This window comes from Mesoplodon bidens (assembly GCF_964165515.1).
Source record: "Mesoplodon bidens genome assembly, chromosome: 18".
NCBI lineage: Eukaryota > Metazoa > Chordata > Mammalia > Artiodactyla > Ziphiidae > Mesoplodon > Mesoplodon bidens.
Genome location: NC_138175.1, coordinates 46215162 through 46238038, shown reverse-complemented (window position 1 = coordinate 46238038; position 22877 = coordinate 46215162). Strand labels below are relative to the sequence as shown.

The window sequence follows — 22877 nt, the reverse complement described above, 5'->3', positions numbered from 1 at the left end:
AAGAATGGGAGAAAATCTTTGCAAATAATATGTTCATAAGGGCCTGGGATTATATAAATAATTATTACAACTCAAACACAAGAAGATAAACAATCCAATTTAAAAATGGGCGGGCCTCCCTGGTGGCGCAGTGGTTGGGAGTCCGCCTGCCGATGCAGGGGATGCGGGTTCGTGCCCCGGTCCGGGAGGATCCCATATGCCGCGGAGCGGCTGGGCCCGTGAGCCATGGCCGCTGAGCCTGCGCGTCCGGAGCCTGTGCTCCGCAACGGGAGAGGCCACAACAGTGAGAGGCCCGCATACCGCAAAAAAAAAAAAAAAAAAGGGCAAAGCACTTGACTAGACATTTCTCTAAAGAAGATATACAAATGGCCAATAAACACATAAAGAGAAGTTCAACATCATTAGTAATTAGGGAAACGTAAATCAAAATCACAATAAGATACCACTTCACAGCCACTAGCATGGCTATGATTAAAAACAAAACAAACAAACAAACAAAATATGGGAAATGACAAGTGTTGCTGAGGATGTGGAGCAAGTGTGACCCTCATACATTGCTGATGGCAAGAAAAAATGGATCTATGGAAAACAATTCAGCAGTTCCTCAAACAGTAAAACAGAATGATCATATGACCCACTAATTCCACTCCTCCATATATACCCAAAAGAATTAAAAGCATATGCTCAATGAAAAACTCGTACATGAATGTTTACAGTAGCATTATTCATAAAACCCCAAAACTGGAAACAATCCGAATGTCTGTCAACTTAAAAATGGATTTTAAAATGCTGTATATCCATACAATGAAATATTATTTGGCCATAAAAAGAATGAAGTACTAATATATGCTACAACATAAATGAACCTTGAAAACATTATTCTAAGTGAAAGAAGCCAGACATAAAAGGGCACATATTGTCTGACTCCTTTTATATGAAGTGTCCAGAATAGGCAAATTTATAGAAACAGAAAGTACATTAGTGGTTGCCAGAGGCTGGGTGAGGGAGAGAATGAAAAGTGACTGCTTAATAGTAATGGGGTTTCTTTCTGGCCTGATGAAAATATTCTGGAATCAGACAGTGGTGATGGTTGTACGACATTGTAAATATATTAAAAACTATTGAATAATATACTCTGAAATGGTTAAAATGGTGAATTTTATGTTTTCTGAATTTTACCTTAATAAAAAAAATTTTTAAACAGAGTGATTCTTTGGAAAAACATTTTAAACAAATCTTTATTTTTTGAAGGTATATACCATATAAAGATGACACAATATCCTAGTCTAGGATTTACTTTAAAATACTTCAGGACTGTGTGTGAGGGAGCAGGGTGGAACAGAGGTAACAAAATTCATCATGAATTGATTACTGAAGCTAGCTGATGGGGACATGAGTGTTTGTTACACTGTTCCATTTCTGTATTTGTTTGAAATTTTCCAAGTACATGTAAACATCCAATGTACAAGACAATACTAAGCCCAGTTTTTTACAAGTTTTAAAATACCCATCAAGGGACTTTCCTCATGGTCCAGTGGTTAAAACTTTGCCTTCCAATGTACGGGGTGCAGGTTCAATCCCTGGTCGGGGAACTGATCCCACATGCCTCGTGGCCAAAAAACCAAAACATAAAACAGAAGCGATATTGTAATAAATTCAATAAAGACTTTTAAAAAAATGGTCCACATCAAAAAATCTTTTAAAAAATTAATTAAAAAAAACACCCATCAATTCTACTCCTAAGTATATACCCAAGAGAAATTAAAGTATATGTCCTCACAAAGATGTGTACCCAAATGCTCACAGCAGCTTTATTCATAACGAACAAAACCTGAAAAACCTGGAAATAACCCAAATGTAAACGCCCATCAACAGGTGAATGGACAAACGGTGGTTCATTCAAACAATGGAATACTACTCAGTAATAAAATGAATGAACCTCTGAATACATGCAACAACATGGATGCAGACATTGAGTGAATAAAGTTCTATATGAAAGATTACACATTGTGTAATTCCACTTATATGATATTCTATAACTTGCAAAATCAATCTATGGTTTTAGAAGTCAGGATAGCGACTCCCTTTGTGGGGAGTGAGTGGAAAGAAGCATGCAGAGGTCTTTGGGGAGGGCTGAAAATGTTCTATTTCTCCATCTAAGTGCTGTTGATCTGTCCTCTTTTCTGTATAAATACTAATAAATGCCATACATCATTAAGCCTGATCCATGTTGTGCACCTCAGCACCCATGCCCTGGCATTCGCCCTGGCCGTGGAAGGCACCTGCATGTGCAGAGCCCAATCCTGGAAGCCTCTCCCTACAGTGCACTTTCTGGTGCGTCTGCAGGTGGACTCTCTGACTGAAGCCCTTCCCACACACGGCACAGGGGTAGGGCTTCTCCCCTGTGTGCACCCTCTGGTGCCTCTTGAGGGCCGAGCGATGCCTGAAGTCCCTCCCACAAGCTTCACACCTGTAGGGCCGCTCTCCCGTGTGGACCCTCTGGTGGATACCCAGGTCCTTGCTCCAGCTGAAGCACTTCCCACAGGCCTTGCACCGGAATGGCCTCTCCCCAGTGTGAACACGCTGGTGCAGGTAGAGGCTGGCTCTCTGGCTGAAGCCCTGGCCACATGTGTCACACACATAGGCCTTGTCTCCTGTGTGGTCCTGCTGGTGTCGTGCCAGCGTAGAGCGTGAGGTGAAGCCCCGGTCACATACCTTACAGGCATGGGGCTTCCTTCCTGTGTGGACACTCTGGTGGATCTGCAGGGCTGCCCTGCGGCTGAAGTCCTTGCCACAGTCACAGCACCTGAAGGGTTTCTCACCTGTGTGGATGCGCTGGTGGATAGAGAGGTTGGAGCTGCGGCTGAAGTCCTTCCCGCACACACCACATCTGTAGGGCTTCTCGCCTGTGTGTATTCGCCGATGCATGGACAGGTTGGAGCTACGGCTAAAGTCCTTCCCACATTCCTCACATGTGTGAGGTTTCTTTCCCATGTGGTCCTTCCTATGCCTTCTCAGAGCAGATTCTGAGTTGAAGACTCCAGAACACTCCATGCATCGGCAGGGCTTGTCTCCTGGAAGGAGCACAGGAAGGTTAAGGTCTGTTGTCCTTTCACTGAAGGCTCTTCCACCCCCGTCATATGGAGAGGGCTTCTCTCCCGTACCGGTTCATGGGTGAATTAGAAGGTTTCTGAGCTGGCTGAAGTCTTGGGCACACTGGGGACAGCTATAGGGTTTTTCTCCTGGAGATACTGGCCAAGAGAGAATCCCATCATTCTCATCCCTGACTCCTGGGACAAAGAAAATTAGATGACAAAAGTGAGCAGAGGTTTTGTCTGAGGCTTCACGGTACTCCTGGACACACTTAGGCAGTACTGGTAAGGCAAAGAAACTTCATTGAGTGAAGAAGTGTTGCTGCTGGTCTCTGTCCTCCTGACATTAGGTTTTTCATTTTTGCTTCAAGGAGAATGGGAAGATATTGGGGACCTTTTCCTTAGTCAAGGAAACTAAATGTTACTAGAAACACCAAGTCAAATTCCATGAGCTACAAATGGGTTAATGTTGTCAAAGTATAATTACCAAAAAGTTAAAAATATAACTTTCGGGCTTCCCTGGTGGCGCAGTGGTTGAGAGTCCGCCTGCCGATGCAGGGGACATGGGTTCGTGCCCCAGTCCGGGAAGATCCCACATGCCGCGGAGCGGCTGGGCCTGTGAGCCATGGCCGTTGAGCTTGCGTGTCCGGAGCCTGTGCTCCGCAATGGGAGAGGCCACAATAGTGAGAGGCCCACATACCGCAAAAAAAAAAAAAAAACATATATATATATATAACTTTCATACAATTATGGAGTGAACAACTGTCAAAATTTTAATGAGGAACTAAGAAAATGGTAATGCTGGTTCCAAGTGAATTTGAGGAGCTTGGGCATTTAATGCTTTCATAAAAAAAAGATATGTGGGGGGACCTTCAAGATGGAGGAGGAGTAAGACGTGGAGATCACCTTCATCCCCACAAATACATAAAAAATACATCTACATGTGGAACAACTCCTACAAAACACCTACTGAACACTGGCAGAAGACCTCAGGCTTCCCAAAAGGCAAGAAAATCCTCATGTACCCGGGCAGGCCAAAAGAAAAAAAGCAAAAACAGAGACAAACGAATAGGGATGGGACCTGCACCTCTGGAAGGGAGCTGTGAAGGAGGAAAAGTTTCCACACACTAGGAAGCCCCTTTACTGGTGGAGATGGGGGGGTGGGCGGGGGGGAACCTTTGGAGCCACAGAGGAGAGCGCACCAACAGGGCTGCAGAGGGCAAAGCAGAGAGATTCCCGCACAGAGGACTGGTTCCGAAAAGCACTCACCAGCCCAAGAGGCTTGTCTGCTCACCCACTGGGGCGGGTGGGGGCTGGGAATTGAGGCTCGGGCTTCAGAGGTCAGACCCCAGGGAGAGGACTGGGGTTGGCTACGTGAACACAGCCTGAAGGGGCCTAGTGCGCCATAGCTAGCTGGGAGGGGGTCCGGGAAAAACTCTGGACCTGGCTAAGAGGAAAGAAACCATTGTTTCAGGGTGTTCAAGGAGAGGAGATTCCTTCCCTGTCTGCCCACAGAAGGCAGATTACCGCCTAAACAAGCTCCGGAGATGGGCGCGAGCCGCGGCTAACAGCTCGGACACCAAAGACGGGCATGAAATGCTAACACTGCTACTGCAGCCACCAAGAATCCTGTGTGCAAGCACAGGTCACTATCCACACCCCCCTGGGAGCCTGTGCAGCCCGCCACTGCCAGGCTGTTGCATTGTCAATTCCAATTACAACTACCGTACCCCTCCCTCCCCACCCCTTGCCCCCTGCCCCCACCCACTCCCCAGCATGAGTGAGCCAGAGCCCCCTAATCAGCTGCTGCTTTAACCCCATCCTGTCTGGGCGGGAACAGATGCCTGAGGGCAACCTACATGCAGAGGCAGGGCCAAAACCAAACCTGAACCCCAGGAGCTGTGCGAACAAAGAAGAGAAAGGGAAATTTCTCCATGCAGCCTCAGGAGCAATGATTAAATCCCCACAGTCAACTTGAGGTACCCTGCATCTGTGGAATACCTGAATAGACAGTGAATCAACCCAAACTTGAGGTGGCAGACTTTGGGAGCAACTGTAGACTTGGGGTTTGCTGTCTGCTGACTTGTTTCTGATTTTTACGTTTATCTTAGTATAGTTTTTAGCACTTGTTATAATCGGTGGATTTGTTTACTGGTTTGGCTGCTCTCTCTCTTTTTTTTGATACGCAGGCTTCTCACTGCAGTGGCCTCTCCCGTTGCGGAGCACAGACTCCGGATGCGCAGGCCCAGCGGCCATGGCTCACAGGCCCAGCCGCTCCGCGGCACACGGGATCCTCCCAGACTGGGGCACGAACCCGTGTCCCCCTGCATCGGCAGGAGGACCCTCAACAACTGCGCCACCAGGGAAGCCCTGCTCTCACTTCTTTTATTACCTTTTTATTTTTTTATTTTAATAATTTTTTAAAAAATTTTAAATTATTTTATTTAATTTTCTTTCTTTTTTTCTCCCTTTTCTTCTGAGCTGTGTGGCTGACAGGGTCTTGGTGTTCCGGCTGGGTGTCAGGCCTGAGCCTCTGAGGTGGGAGACCTGAGTTCAGGACACTGGACCACCAGAGACCTCCTGGCCCCAAATAATATCAATCAGCGAGAGCTCTCCTAGAGATCTCCGTCTCAATGCTAAGACCCAGCTCCACCCAACGGCCAGCAAGCTCCAGTGCTGGATGCCCTATACCAAATAACTATCAAGACAGGAACACAACCCCACCCATTAGCAGAGAGGCTGGCTAAAGTCATACTAAGTTCACAGACACCCCAAAACACACCACCGGACACAGCTCTACCCATGAGAAAGACAAGATACAGCCCCACCCACCAGAACACAGGCACCAGTCCCCTCCACCAGGAAGCCTACACAAGTCACTGAACCAACCTTACCCACAAGAGGCAGACACGAAAAACAACGGGAACTACGAACATGCAGCCTGTGAAAAGGAGACCCCAAACACAGAAACTTAAGCAAAATCAGAAGACAGAGAAACATGTAGCAGATGAAGAAGCAAGGTTAAAACTCACCAGACCGAACAAATGAAGAGGAAATAGGCACTCTACCTGAAAATGAATTCAGAGTAATGATAGTAAAGATGATCCAAAATCTTGGAAATAGAATGGAGAAAATATAAGAAACGTTTAACAAGGACCTAGAAGAACTAAAGAGCAAACAAACAATGATGAACAACACAATAAATGAAATTAAAAATTCTCTAGAAGGAATCAATAGCAAAATAACTGAGGCAGAAGAACGGATAAGTGACCTGGAAGATAAAATAGTGGAAATAACTCCCAGAGAGCAGAATAAAGAAAAAAAAATGAAAAGAATTGAGGATAGTCTCAGAGACGTCTGAGACAACATTAAATGCACCAATATTCAAATTATAGGGGTCCCAGAAGAAGAGAAAAAGAAAGGGTCTGAGAAAATATTTGAAGAGATTATAGTTGAAAACTTCCCTAATATGGGAAAGGAAATAGTCAATCAAGCCAGGAAGTGCAGAGAGTCCCAAACAGGATAAATCCAAGGAGAAACATGCCAAGACACATACTAATCAAACTACCAAAAATTAAATACAAAGAAATAATATTAAAAGCAGCAAGGGAAAAGCAACAAATAACATACAAGGGAATCCCCATAAGGTTAACAGCTGATCTTTCAGCAGAAACTCTGCAAGCCAGAAGGGAGTGGCAGGACATATTTAAAGTGATGAAAGGGAAAAACCTACAACCAAGATTACTCTACCCAGCACAGATCTCATTCAAATTCGAAGGAGAAATTAAAACCTTTACAGACAAGGAAAAGTTAAGAGAATTCAACGCTACCAAACCAGCTTTACAACAAATGCTAAAGGAATTTCTCTAGGCAGGAAACACAAGAGAAGGAAGAGACCTACAAAAACAAACCCAAAACAACTAAGAAAATGGTAATAGGAACATACACATCAATAATTGCCTTAAATGTGAATGGATTAAATGCTCCAACCAAAAGACATAGACTGGCTGAATGCATACAAAAACAAGACCCGCACATATGCCATCTACAAGAGACCCACTTCAGATCTAGGGACACATACAGACTGACAGTGAGGGGATGGAAGAAGATACTCCATGCAAATGGAAATCAAAAGAAAGCTGGAGTAGCAATTCTCATATCAGACAAAATAGACTTTAAAATAAAGACTATTATAAGAGACAAAGAAGGACACTACATAATGATCAAAGGATCAATCCAAGAAGATATAACAATTGTAAATATTTATGCACCCAACATAGGAGCACCTCAATACAAAAGGCAAATGCTAACAGCCATAAAAGGGGAAACAGACAGTAAATAATAGTAGTGGACTTTAACACCCCGCTTTCACCAATGGACACATCAACCAAAATGAACATAAATAAGGAAACACAAGCTTTAAATGACACATTAAACAAGATGGAGTTAATTGCTATTTATAGGACATCCCATCCAAAAACAACAGAATACACTTTCTTCTCAAGTGCTCATGGAACACTCTCCAGGATAGATCATACCTTGGGTCACAAATCAAGCCTTGGTAAATTTAAGAAAACTGAAATCGTATCAAGTATCTTTTTTGACCACAATGCTATGAGACTAGATATCAATCACAGGAAAAAAACTGTAAAAAATACAAACACATGGAGGCTAAACAATATGTTGCTAAATAACCAAGATATCACTGAAGAAATCAAAGAGGAAATCAAAAGATACCTAGAAACAAATGACAGTGAAAACACGACGGCCCAAAACCTATGGGATGCAGCAAAAGAAGTTCTAAGAGGGAAGTTTATAGCAATACAATCCTACCTCAAGAAACAAGAAACATCTCAAATAAACAACCTAAACTTACACCTAAAGCAATTAGAGAAAGATGAACAAAAAAAACCCAAAGTTAGCAGAAGGAAAGAAATCATAAAGATCAGATCAGAAATAAATGAAAAAGAAATGAAGGAAACAAGGGCAAAGATCAATAAAACTAAAAGCTGGTTGTTTGAAAAGATAAACAAAATTGATAAACCACTAGCCAGACTCATCAAGAAAAAAAGGGAGAAGACTCAAATCAATAGAATTAGAAATGAAAAAGGAGAAGTAACAACTGACACTGCAGAAATACAAAGGATCATGAGAGATTACTACAAGCAACTCTATGCCAATAAAATGGACAACCTGGAAGAAATGGACAAATTCTTAGAAAAGCACAACCTCCAAGACTGAACCAAGAAGAAATGGAAAATATAAACTGACCAATCACAAGCACTGAAATTGAAACTGTGATTAAAAATCTTCCAAAAAACAAAAGCCCAGGACCAGATGGCTGCACAGACGAATTCTATCAAACATTTAGAGAAGATCTAACACCTATCCTTCTCAAATTCTTCTAAAATATAGCAGAGGGAGGAACACTCCCAAACTCATTCTGCGAGGCCACCATCACCCTGATACCAAAACCAGACAAAGACATCACAAAAAAAGAAAACTACAGACCATTATCACTGATGAACACAGATGCAAAAATCCTCAACAAAATACTAGCAGACAGAATCGAAGAGCACATTAAAAGGATCATACGCCATGATCAAGTGGGGTTTATTATAGGAATACAAGGATTCTTCAATATATGCAAATCAGTCAATCAGTTTGTTAATACACCATATTAACAAACTGAAGGATAAAAAACATATGATAATCTCAATAGATGCAGAAAAAGCCTTCAACAAAATTCAACAACCATTTATGATAAAAACTCTCCAGAAAGTAGGCATAGAGGGAACTTACCTCAATGTAATAAAGACCATCTATGACAAACCCACAGCCAACATCGTTCTCAATGGTAAAAAACTGAAACCATTTCTTCTAACATCAGGAAAAAGACAAGGATCCCCACTCTCACTACTATTATTCAACATAGTTTTGGAAGTTTTAGCCACAGCAATCAGAGAAGAAAAAAAATAAAAGGAATCTAAATCAGAAAAGAAGTAAAACTGTCACTGTTTGCAGATGACATGACACTATACATAGAGAATCCTAAAGATGCCACCAGAAAACTAGAGCTAATCAATGAATTTGGTAAAGTAGCAGGATACAAAATTAATGCACAGAAATCTTTTGCATTCCTATACACTAATGATGAAAAATCTGAAAGAGAAATTAAGGAAACACTCCCATTTACCACTGCAACAAAAAGAATAAAATACCTAGGAATAAACCTACCTAAGGAGACAAAAGACCTGTATGCAGAAAACTATAAGACACTGATGAAAGAAATTAAAGATGATACAAAGAGATGGAGAGACATACTATGTTCTTGGATTAGAAGAATCAACATTGTGAAAATGACTATACTACCCAAATCAATCTACAGATTCAATGCAATCCCAATCAAACTACCAATGGCATTTTTCACAGAGCTAGAACAAAAAATTTCACAATTTGTATGGAAACACAAAAGACCCTGAATAGCCAAAGCAATCTTGAGAAAGAAAAATGGAGCTGGAGGAATCAGGCTCCCTGACTTCAAACTATACTACAAAGCTACAGTAATCAAGAGAGCATGGTACTGGCACAAAAACAGAAATATAGATCAATGGAACAGGATAGAAAGCCCAAAGATAAACCTACACATATATGGCCACCTTATCTTTGATAAAGGATGCAAGAATATACAATGGAGAAAAGACAGCCTCTTCAATAAGTGGTGCTGGGAAAACTGGACAGCTACATGTAAAGGAATGAAATTAGGACACTCCCTAACACCATACACAAAAATAAACTCAAAATGGATTAAAGACCTAAATATAAGGCCAGACACTATAGAACTCTTAGAGGAAAACATAGGAAGAACACTCTTTGACATAAATCACAGCAAGATCCTTTTTGACCCACCACCTAGAGAAATGGAAATAAAAACAAAAATAAACAAATGAGACCTAATGAAATTTCAAAGCTTTTGCACAGCAAAGGAAACCATAAACAAGACGAAAAGAGAACCCTCAGAATGGGAGAAAATATTTGCAAACGAAGAAACTGACAAAGATTAATCTCCAAAATATACAAGCAGCTCATGTAGCTCAATATCAAAAAAACAAACAACTCAATCCAAAAATGGGCAGAAGATTTAAATAGACATTTCTCCAAAGAAGATATACAGATTGCCAACAAACACATGAAGGGATGCTCAACATCACTAACCATTAGAGAACTGCAAATCAAAACTACAATGAGGTACCACCTCACACCAGTCAGAATGGCTATCATCAAAAAATCTACAAACAATACAAACAATAAATGCTGGAGAGAGTGTGGAGAAAAGCGAACCCTCTTGCACTGTTGGTGGGAATGTAAGTTGATACAGCCACTATGGAGAACAGTATGGACGTTCCTTAAAACACTAAAAATAGAACTACCATATGACCCAGCAATCCCATTACTGACATATAGCCTGAGAAAACCATAATTGAAAAAGAGTCATGGGGCTTCCCTTGTGGCGCAGTGGTTAAGAATCTGCCTGCTAATGCAGGGGACACAGGTCCAGGAAGATCCCACATTCTGCAGAGCAACTAAGCCCATGTGCCACAACTACAAAGCCTGCGCTCTAGAGCCCGCAAGTCACAACTACTGAACCCACGTACCACAACTACTGAAGCCTGCACACCTAGAGCCCGTGCTCCGCAACAAGAGAAGCCACCACAATGAGCAGCCTGTGCACCTCAACGAAGAGTAGCCCACACTCACCGCAACTAGAGAAAGCCCACACGCAGCAACAAAGACCCAACACAGCCAAAAGTAAAGAAATAAAATAAATTGAAAAAAAAAAAAAGAATCATGTACCACAACGTTCATTGCAGCACTATTTACAATAGTCAGGACATGGAAGCAACCTAAGTGTCCACTGACAGATGAATGGATAAAGAAGATGTGGCACATGTATACAATGGAATACTACTCAGCCATAAAAAGAAAGGAAACTGAGTTATTTGTAGTTAGGTGGATGGACCTAGAGTCTGTCATACAGAGTGAAGTAAGTCAGAAAGAGAAAAACAAATACCGTATGCTAACACATATATACGGAATCTAAAAAAAAAAAAAAAAAAAAGTGGTTCTCATGAACCTAGGGGCAGGACAGGAATAAAGACAAGACATAGAGAATGGACCTGAGGACACAGGGAGAGGGAAGGGTATGCTGGGACGAAGTGAGAGAGCAGCATTGACATATATACACTACCAAATGTAAAATAGATAGCTAGTGGGAAGCAACTGCATCACACAGGGAGATCAGCTCAGTGCTTTGTGACCACCTAGAGGGGTGGGATAGGGAGGGTGGGAGGAAGACGCAAGAGGGAGGGGATATGGGGATATATGTATACATAGAGCTGATTCACTTTGTTATATGGCAGAAACTAACACAACATTGTAATGCAATTACACTCCAATAAAGATGTTAAAAAAAAGAAAAAAAAAGAAATTTGCCTCCAATCAAATAAATATTTAAATATTTTCAGTTAAATTATCAGCATAAAAAGTCAAATAATATATATTTTTGAAGTTGCTACCCATCCCTTCATGGATTCATAGGATTATTAATGGCATTTTCTCCTGGCTGACTGGTTCTCACCTGAATAGGAGCTTCTTGGTATTTTTTCCTCCATCCACACATCATCTTCTTGTTCAAAATGGGAAATCATTTCTGGTTTGGACAGCAGATGTCCTGCTTGAGGGGAAAGACAGGTGGATTAGGGCAATATGATGTGGACAAGGACCCTGCCACAAGTCAATCTTATCACTTGGTATTCGTGAAGGTCCTATGAAGACTGGGAAAGGTGAATAAAACCACTGTGCATCAAAATCACATTTTATATTTATATATATGTAGGCACACACACATAAATAAACAAATAATTTCTCCCCCAGAGAAAAAAATGCTTCCAGGAGTTCCAGGAACTTCAGTGAAGAGACCTATTTGCAATATACAACAGTAATAATTCTCAGTGGGGTGAACAGGCAGTAATGATTGTGTGTCCACCAGAGAAGCACTGCCCAAAGTGTGCTTTGAAGAGACTTATCAAAAATGCAGACTCCATCCCAAATCCACTGAATCAGTAGCCCTGGTGATAGAACCTAGTGATGTAGGTTTTTCGGATAACCTTTTATTTTAGAGAAAAATAGCAAGAGTGATACACAGAACAGAATGCCTGTAGAACCCTAACCCATAGTCACCAATTGTTAATATTTGGCCCATTTACTTTATTATTCTCTCTCACACAATTCTTTTTTAAACCACTTAAGAGAAAGTTACAGGCCCCATGGCTCTCTCTGACTAAATTCTTTCAGTACACATTTCCTAAGAACAGGGACATTTTTTTCCATAACCACAGTACAGCCATCAAAATCAGGAAACTTAACATTGACACAGTATTAGTATCCAGTTCACAGTTAATTTGTAAATGATGCCAATTGTCTCAAATATGTTCCATTTAGCACTATTTTCCTAGATATTTTCTATCTAGAATAAGACACTGCATTTAGTTGTCTTATCTCTTTAGTCTCCTTTAATTTGGACAGGAACTGGCATTTCTTGCCTTCACCTCAGGTATTTCTATGCACTCTCAAATCTGATACCCACTGCCATTAAGGGATCTGGAATATGTGGACCCCCAAATGCAAATCCCCTCAGGATTTACTCTATACAACTGAACCCGAGAGAAAGCAGATGGGTTCAGGTAGATGCTGTTCTCACCCAAGGAGATGAGATTCCCATAGTTCTCCAACATCACTTCTCTGTACAGGTGCCTCTGAAAGGGATCCAGATGCTCCCACTCCTCCTGGGTAAAGTCCACAGCCACATCCTGGAACGTCACCAGCTCCTAAAACAACAAACAAAGTCACCCTCAGACATACCCATTCCCACAGAGGAATGCAGCTGACAAGCATCAGTGACATCTGTAAGTGGCCCTGAGAGTTTCCAGGGTCCTGAGTTAGACTAACTTCGGCACACATCCATGCACTTGATTGTTATATCATGTAGAAGATTGAAAAGATACATGAGGCACATTTTTTTTAATGCTTCAAGCCCTTAAAGTCTCTTTGGGTGAGAAGACTCAAACTTCAACCACAGTACACCAAAAGCTACACAATTCCAGAGGTGTCATCCACACAACATTCTATGAATCAGAATAAGCTTGTGATTTACTTGGGGAAGGGTCCAGAGAAGGAGTCCAAGGTGGGTTGGGGCCATGAGGGCAGGTACCATGGAGAAAGCCAGTTACCAGCCTTGTGGGATGGTTAAAATGTGAATAGAGGGAAGGGAGGTGGGGAGTTCCAGTTGGCAAGAAAAGTGAGTGGATAGCTGTGTGGGAAGGAACAAGACATAGATGAACAATAAGGACTCTTTGGTTAATAAGAAATGCTATATAGGAAACCTCCCTCTGATAATTATATATTAACAATGTTTATTATGGGCCCCAAATCCCCACTCACACATCCACAATAGAAAGGATACATGAACTCTGGCAGAGTCACATGAAAGACTAATATTCAGTACCAATTCCCAAACTGTGGTTCAGGGACCCATGAGGTTCCCCAAGACCCTGTCAGGGGGGTCTGTAAAGTCAATATTATTTTCATAATAATTCTCAAGGCTTACACACTCTCATTCTCTTACAACAATATGGAGGCTACATGTCGTGTGATCCTGCAACTGAGAAAATGTTGAAGCAGATGCGAGATTCCAGCTGTTTTCTATTAGGCCAGACATTAAAGAGATTAGCAAAAATATAAAACATTTTCATTCTTCTTTTTTATTTTTTTTTGTTTTGGAAAATTAAGTATTTTTCATAAAATGTGACATTAACTATAATGGATTAATTTTTGAATGGATTAATAAATATTTTAAATTTTTGTTAGCTTGAACCGCCAATCTGGTAATATTGATAACACACATAATAAAAGCCATTTTTTAAAGTGTAAAGGGGTCCTGAAACAAAGTTTTAGAAACTACTGCTATACTGAAATGAAAGTGAACAAACTACATATACATGAAACAATATACATCAATCTCACAACATAATATTGAAAAAAACCAGGCACAAAAGAGTACTGTATGTACTCTTGATTCTATTTAAAAAGTTCAAAATCAGACTAATCTACAGTACTAGAAGTCAGAATAGTGGCTACCACTGTGGGGAAGAGGGAGTTCTCTACTAGGGAGGGGTTTGTTCAGAGCATGAAGAGAGAGGAGAAGGCACAGAACAGCTATAGATTAATTTAGCCTGTTCTAGAACTTCATATAAATGGAATTGATACCAACTGGGGTTCTTCTCCAATCAATAGAAATTGACTAGAGGCCAGATAAGAAATTCAGGCTAGGCTTTATTGGGGCCCCTGCTGCAGCAAGGGGGAGCAAAAACAAACAACAGCTTCCCTTGCTCCCAGAGTGGGGAAGGCGAGCTGGTTCCTTATATGGGGTGAGGGTAGGGGTGTGTCCAGAGGTCAGTCCAGAGGGGTGGCTTAGGTGTTTTGCCCAATGCTTTGGTGGTGCTGAGTGCAGGGGGCATGTGCAGTACCCTGCTTTTGCTCCCAGCTCTTCAGAAGTGGCAGCTGAGTTTTTTTGGTCTTTTTGTATCTTTTGTCCAGAATTTGCCCCAACATACATGCAGTTATTTTTAGTCCCTTATAGTTCTTTGTATTTTGTTGCTCAAGGAGACGTTTGTCCAAGTGCAAGCACTGCAGCACTGCAGCAAAAGGTCGAGGGCCCATCCTGTCTCAGAGTCACATAGTATGTACTCTTTTGTGTCTGGCTTATTTTTTCTCAGCATAATGCTTTTGAGATTCATTCATGTTGTTATATGTATCAGCAGTTGTTTCCTTTTTTTATGAGTAGTTCTTAATTATATGGATTAATACATTTTATTTATCCATTTATCAGTTGATGGACATTTGGGTTGTTTTTAGCTCAGGGCTATTATAAACAAAGCTGCTAATAGTCACATACAGATTTTTGTGTTGACATCTATTTTCATTTCTTCTGGGTAAATACAGTGGGATTTCTGGGTCAATGGTAAGTGTGTGCTTAATTATATAAGAAACTCTAAAACTGTTTTCCAAAGTATATTGCACCATTTTGTCACTCCTACCAGCAATGTTCAGACTTTTTTGAGAAACTGGAGTAACATATGTCTAGCCCAGGGCCAGCACAATATACGTGTTATATTGCTCTCCTTCCCCAATCCCCAAAATGAGGTGTGTGGGTGATATTTTCAGGGAGAGAAGGTGGACTCTAATTTACCTGTAATTTGGGCATTTCCTCCTCTTCCTGAAGAAGGGCAGAAACCTCAGAAGGCAGTGCTGGGTAAGAAGAAAGAAGCAGTGAAAAATGAACTTGGCTCACTGAAGGAGACCAGTATCTTAGTTACCAAGAAGGGAGAAGGGGCATATTGTATTCAGCTGGTAACACTGGTCCTTGTTTACCATTACCTGACCTTTCTAGGCCCTCCCCTAGAAAGCCTTTTCCTCTCTTTCTACTTTTACAGATGGCCCTTCGACCCAGACACTTTCTCCCTCCCTCCTTGCAAAAACCTACTGAATACCTGCTGTGTGCCTTGGTAATGATTTAACTCTCACCTTTCTCCTTACTCTTTGAGGTCACTCCAGCTTCTACATGGTCCCACATCTTGCCCTCCCTGTTAGGAGGGGAATCCCCTCAGCCCCAGTGGCTCTGCTGAGGGAATCTCTCTTCAGCCTCTCCAAACTCCACCTGGAACACCCAGAGGGAGTTTCAGGAGGTGTTGTCTCCACCAAAGATGGAACTCCTGCATGTGGGTGGGGGACCTCCTGCAGCCTTCATGCTCAGGTAGCTGTTTTGTCCCTGTAGGCAGGAGAGGAGATGTCCCAGCAGGCTGGGTCCCGGACTTCTCTATTTAAGTGAGAGCACAGTTAATAAACTAAAGCACAGTTAAGGTGATAAACGTTTACTAAGCATCCACTGTGTACAAGGCATGACCCTACTTCCTAGGGGTACCCAGCTCTGACTTTCTCAGGACTGTAGCTTCACAGGTTGATCAAGTCACAGGGCAGCAAATTCTGCCTCCTCTGTGAAGATTTCCTGGAAACCTCCCACTTTTGGGATACAAATCCACAATTCCCAAAAGGTGAACTGGTGAAATACTTGAGTTTCTCTTTTTAGCTATCAGATCAGTAAATGTTTTAAAATCTGAAAACCTTATCACTAGTGAGGCTGTAGGAAAATGATCAGTCTCATATGCTGTTAGAACATAAATGGGTACAGTCTTCTGGGGGGGGAAGCAAGTTGATTGTAACCTTCAAATTGAGGGGGCAGGGAGGGTCAGGAAGCAGGGGTTACAAAAGTGAACCAGGAAACTTTGGGGGGTGATAAGATACATTGATTATCTTGATTGAGGTGATGGTTTCATGAGTGTATAAAAATGTCAAAATTGAATATATTCAGATATATTCATGAATATATATATGAATATAAAATTGAACACTTTATGTGCAGTTTATCATGTGTCAATTAATCCTCAATACAAAAAAGTCAGTTCACTAAAAAAAATGTTTTTTAATGTACAGAACACCTTTGGTCCCACACTTCCAATTCTAAATGTCAGACTTGCACAAGAGCATGAAGATATGAATGCAGAGATATTTATTGTAGTCACATTTGTAATATTGAAGAACTTTCAGTTATCTGAAAGTACACCCACACTGGACCACACAATACTGAATATCTGCTAAAGAATGAGGCAGCTCTGTATATACTGACAAAGAAAGGCAACTTTAGTGTAACTTTACAGAGAAAGCAGCCAAACTGTGTTAAGATTTACTTTTGTAGATTTTTTTTAAAGTATGAGTATTTTACATAGATGTAAATGATTCTCAATGCATTGGATGGGAAATTGGACACAGGATAATTCCACGTTCAACTCTATATCCAATTGTACTCTTCTTCTATTTACAACAAGCAATATGTTTAACAAGCAAAATATTATGCTATTTTGTTTTTAAACAAATATAAACTACAGAATAAGAAGTGACATAACAAAATGTTAAGGTGACAGCTGGATGAATTTCAGAGATATTATGCTGAGTGAAGGGAGTACAAGCTGTATTTATGCACTTATAGAACAGGCAAAACTAATCAGAAATAGTGGTTGCCTATGGGGGAAACTGGGAGGGAGCACAAAGGGAACTTTACAAGGTGACAGAAATATTCTGTATATTTACTTGGGTGGTGATTTCATTGCTGTGTATATATATGTAAAAATTCACCAACATGTACTTAAGATTTGTGCAATTTATTGCATGTAATTTACATCTCACTTTTCAAAGTTTTTGCAAAAATTTAATAAGTTATGGTGATTCTAAAAAAAAACTCTAATTAGCAAAGTCATGCAATAACACCCAGTTTTTTTGTTTTTTTGCTGTACACGGGCCTCTCACTGTTGTGGCCTCTCCAGTTGCGGAGCACAGGCTCCGGACGCACAGGCTCAGCGGCCATGGCTCATGGGCCCAGCCGCTCCCGCAGCATGTGGGATCTTCCCGGACTGGGGCACGAACCCGTGTCCCCTGCATCGGCAGGCGGACTCTCAACCACTGCGCCACCAGGGAAGCCCTTGAATATTTTTGTTTCATTCCATCTTCACTGTGATCACCCTGGTCCAGGACACAATCAGCTTTTATCTGGACCACTGTGGCCATCTTCTATATAAGATTCTATTCCAAGGGGCTTCCCTGGTGGCGCAGTGGTTGAGAGTCCGCCTGCCGATGCAGGGGATACGGGTTCGTGCCCCGGTCCGGGAAGATCCCACGTGCCACGGAGCGGCTGGGCCCGTGAGCCATGGCCGCTGAGCCTGCGCGTCCGGAGCCTGTGCTCCACAACGGGAGAGGCCACAACAGTGAGAGGCCTGCGTACCGCAAAAAAAAAAGATTCTATTCCCTCCCTGTCCCCATTTTGTCCCCCCTTCCACATGATAGTGACATCCAGCTTAAGCGATCTGTTCCCTTCCTCTTCAATCCTCAAATAGAAAAGTTACAGTGGAGAAACCTGGCAGACTCAACGTTAATTAAGTGATCAAAGTTAGTATCATAATGAAACAAATCAATATTCTGTGCCAACTGATATGACAAATTGAGGACACATCACTTCTGTGTTACTCCTGCCAGAAGTGTGTAATCTTAATCTAATCATGAAGAACCAAAAGACAAATCCAATTTGAGGAACATTTAAAATAACAAACTTGTACTTTTCAAAAATGTCAAGATCAATAAAGACAGAAATGTTATGAAAGTATTCCAGATTAAAGAAGACTAAAGACATGTAAGGGCAGGGGGTGTGGGGCATAAAGAAACTTATTAGGACAACTGGCAAATATTTATTATTATAAATTGGAGATTAGACAATAGTACTGTATCAATATTAAATTCCCTGAATTATACTATGGCTATTTAAGGGACTGTCTTTGTTTTTAGGAGATGCATGCTGAAACAATTAGGGGTAAAAGACGATGTTTGCAACTTACTCTCAAATGATTCAGAAAATGACAAATATACATATAGAGATGGAATGATAAAGTAACTGGCAAAAAGTTGACAACTGATGAATGTGAATGAAGGGTATACAGGTATAATTTGTACTATTCTTGCAATTCTTGTTAATTTAATACCACTTAAATTTTAAAATCCATTGCAGTAAGGAAAACAAACAAACAAACCACCTCAACAAGGCCTACAAGCCCTCAAGAAAAGACAATACTTCCCAATGTACACAGTACACACCAGGGCATGTGGAAGAGAGGGTGAACCATTTGTGGACTAAATTAATGGAAAGTAGGGGCAAAGGTTAAGGTGTGCCAAGAGCTCTGATAACGATGGGGTCAAGGGGGGAGGTAAATTGAGGAGAGAGAGTGGGCTTTCCTCTGGAGTTTCCCAAAGCTGTGCCATGTTTCATGATTGTCTTACAGCCTTGGTGGGCACTTCGAGGCAGTGAACAAACATGTCATCTAACTGGGGACAGGGATTACTGCAGGAAAGAGGTTAAAAATCACTCACTGAGGGTCTTGCTGCCAGGAACCCTGGGGCCATTTTCTCCTCTTTTCACAGATCTCTCAGGGCCAGCAGATTCCAAAGAGGGCAGAATGGGGAGCCAGGAGCAATGAGGACTGAGTCACATGCCAGAAATCTTCATACTCAGTCTCTGCAGATCCACCCTTACCTAAAGGAAAATAAAAGAGCCATGAGCCAACCTTGACCTGAAAGACCAAGGAAAATGTAGAGCATGTTCATCCCGCAACCTCTGCACTCAGAGAGGCTTTGCAGAGTTACAGCCAGGCCTGTGACTTACGAGTCACCTGTGATACCAAATTCACAACTGGGACACCTCCACCTTTAAAACCTGGAACTATAACTTCCAAAGAAACAACAAAGGAAATACAACTCCCCTACAGCCCTCCCTGGCTAACAGTGTGGAGAATTCTCTTTTGCAGATAACTGTGGAGGTGATTATAGGTGTGATATTCCTGGCTTTGCTACCCCAGAGGCAAGTACCCAGGGGAAGGTCATTTAACTCCACAGCACCTGGGAGCTTAGAGAAGCTGCTGACCACTTTAAGCTCTGGGGTTTCTCAGATGCAAAGTGGCGGCAGGCCTTTGGCAATTCATAGAGGGCCCCGCTGGGGGAAGAGCCCACCCCGGTGGCTAGCACAATCTGTCCATCCCTCTGATAACACACCCCTTGGCTCACTTATAGAAAAAGCCCTCTGAGTCAGAGGTGAAGGTGGCCTCACAGGAGCATCTACAACAAAAGGGGGGATCCAAGACTCTGGCCCCCACCTCAAAGTCCAAGTCACCTCCAAACTAAGGGATGTCAGAACATATTGTCGCCATAAAGACCAAGACTCATGACCCTCACTATATCCCAAACCCAGGGGCACCCACTTCCTAATTCCTCCCCACATCTCCCAAACCCAAGCATGCACAGATCTAGCTGTCCAGACAAACACCTCAGAATATACAGCCCCAATATGCTCCCCCAGTGGACTAAGAATGACGCCTGCCGTATCAGTAAACAAAGGACGCTGTGGCCAGAAAGCCAGTACCCACTGCAGCCACCCCCAACTGTGAACCCTGAAGGGATTCAGGATGGAGAAAAGCAGGATACTGGCCCTAGATAGCTAAGGTGCATATCAAAGGAATGATTTCAATGAGCATCTTCCCATACACAGAAAAGCGCTAAATTCATTAACTTGAGATGTCTGATTTGTTCCTAATTAACAGTAATCTTTTGATGTTCCGACTGCCTGGTTTTTGTTGCAAACCTCCTATATATCCTGGCTCCCCCCCTTACCTCTTCAGAGCAGCCCCTTAGAGCAGCGGTCCCCAACCTTTTTGGCACCAGGGACCACTTTCGTGGAAGACAATTTTTCCACGGGGTGGGGGTGGGGGTACGGACATGGTTCGGGCGGTAATGCGAGTGATGGGGAGTGATGGGGAGCGGCATACAAAGCTTCTCTCCCTCGCCGGCTGCTCACCTCCTGCTGTGCGGCCTGGTTCCTAACAGGCTGCGGACCAGTACCCGGTGGTGGCCGGGCGGGTTGGGGACCCCTGCCTTAGAGCTAAGAGGCTGGGTCCTGGGCTTAAGTCCTCAGAAAGCTCACCAAATAAAACATAATTCTCAACTTTTAGGCTGTGCTTCTTTTTTTTTTCTTCAGTCGACACCCCCAAATCCCTGGACCCTGCCTCACTGTCCTGTCCCCACCAACCTGGGGTTGCAATGCACGAGCGGAGCCTCCCAAACCAAAATGGCCGTCATGGGCTGTCCCCTAAATCCAAGGACCCCTGCCTCCAACCCCCCACCCAAGGATGCCGGGAGGCCCACCAACAAAAGGACACGCCATCCCCTTGCTGGTAGTAGATGGGGGTAAATGGTAGTCGCAGCCATCTACCCCCACGTCAATAAAACCAAGACGCCCCTGCGTCGCTTCTCGGACCCCGCGACTCCCGGACCTTCCGAAGGGGTTTTCACGTTCCCCCTTCGCAGGACCCGGGGACCCCTGGCTATTCCTGCTGTCCTCAGCCAGCGAGGGGACTCACCTCTCTAGGCCCAGAGGTCTTGGGTATGGAGGTCGCCACGGGGCCTTCACCAGCCGCTGTTCCACGGAACCTGCGCGACCTACCCGCGCCGGGGACCCAGAAGGCCCAGCCGGTGGTGCCCGTGCGCAAGCAGAAGACGCGGCCAGACGGCGGGACCACATCTCCCAGAAGACCTTGCGCAGGTTGGGGCGCTCTCCAAGCCCCTCCCCAAGGCGCGATGGGGGCGTGGCGAGGCCGTCACAGGTGAACTCGAAGTCTCACGTGGGATCATACACCTGGCTAGGGCTGGACATGGAAAACCACACGGGTGCCTCCTCCCACAGTCTACAACCAGGAATGAATAAACAAACAAACAAACATACAGTAATTTCTGTATTTAGACATAGCTATATTTAAACTAATATCCTTTCACATAAATATTTGTATTTTCTTAACCTACTTTTTAAGTCACATGTATATTGAACATTAAGGGGTTTTCCATAATATTCTGTAAATTCTACGTGCCACTTATGTAATTAATGTTTTTCTTTATCGTTAGGTTGTTTCAAATGACTGGTATTACAGGCCACGGCCACTTGTGTTTGGCAGAGACTCAAAGGCAGGCAGGGGAGTGGCAAAGCTTTATAGTGAAAAAACGGAAGACTTCAGGTATATTTTGAATGGAGGTTATTGGCACAGAGAAGCTGGAGGTGGGCCAACTACAAGCAGTGCAACTTATGTGATTGGTTTGGGGGTGATGGTTTGGCTTTCTCTGGTTGGTTCTGAGTTGGAAGCAGAGGCAAAAAATAGGGAAGCTGGTATTGACCAAGTTCTGACTGTTCTGGGCTGATTGCTGCCAAAGTTGTAGTTTGGTTTTCTGGTTGGAAACCAGCTGTTTACTGCAGAGTTTGTGGGTCAGAGTTCTGTTGTCGTATACGATCTGGTATTGTGTTTGTATATCCAGTCTCTCAAGTTTAGTGGTTTCAAACAACAGCAACCATTTATTATCTTTCATGGTTTCTCTGGGTCAGGAATTCAGAAACAGCCTATCTGGACAGCTGTGGCTCAGATTTTTCATGATAGCTGAACGTGGAATAGTGTGAAGTTCCAGGAGCAACTGGGAGCTGGCTGGACATCTCTTATTTCATGTAATCTCAGGGTTTCTCCAGGTGGTATTTCTGTGTAGGCTAGTTTAAGCTTCTTAATAGCATGATAGCCTCAGACATCTTACATTGCAGCTCAAGGTTCTCAAGGCAAGAGTCCCAAGAAAGATCCAGATGGAAGTTGTAACACCTTTTATGTCTAGCCTCAGAATCACATAACATCATTTCCACTTACTCGCAGTTTTAAAAGCCCATCCAGATTCAAAAGGAGGGGACATGGACTCCACTTCCTGATGGAAAAGTGGCAAGGTTCTGGAAGACCACGTGGAAACAAAAATATAGTCATAACCATTTTTGGAAAATACGATCTGCCATAAACTGCAAGCAGATCAAAGCAGAAGAAGAAGTTTTAATTTTCAATCTGCCATGAAGACTGCATATTTATATTACTAAGCTGAAGCCATTTGTAGTAAGTAGAAAAATCATGATCTCTAATTAAATTTTAAGAGGATCAAAGAAGATCTAGCTCCACTGAGCGTGTTTAAAGAGACAATGAGAGACAAAAATGAAGCTGTTTT

The 22877-nt window shown here is 42.6% G+C and overlaps 1 protein-coding gene across 6 annotated transcripts; it reads right to left on the bottom strand.

Annotated features, from left to right (window-relative positions):
* Positions 1–1217: 1217 nt before the first annotated feature.
* On the bottom strand, positions 1218–21332 carry LOC308606554 (uncharacterized protein). Of its 6 annotated transcripts, none has more exons than XM_081217560.1 (7): positions 21218–21332; positions 19179–19341; positions 15735–16026; positions 15400–15458; positions 12853–12979; positions 11731–11826; positions 1218–3074 (listed from the first exon to the last, which is right to left on the bottom strand). In XM_081217560.1, exons 3-7 carry the CDS (start codon positions 15781–15783, stop codon positions 2215–2217), a joined length of 1191 nt encoding a protein of 396 aa, XP_081073686.1. In that variant the 5' UTR covers positions 15784–16026; positions 19179–19341; positions 21218–21332; the 3' UTR covers positions 1218–2214. The 6 variants fall into 6 exon arrangements, with proteins under 6 accessions (XP_081073686.1, XP_081073690.1, XP_081073687.1 ...); XM_081217564.1 differs by having other exon boundaries at positions 11731–11823; XM_081217561.1 differs by having other exon boundaries at positions 15735–15867.
* Between the last annotated feature and the right edge of the window lie 1545 nt (positions 21333–22877).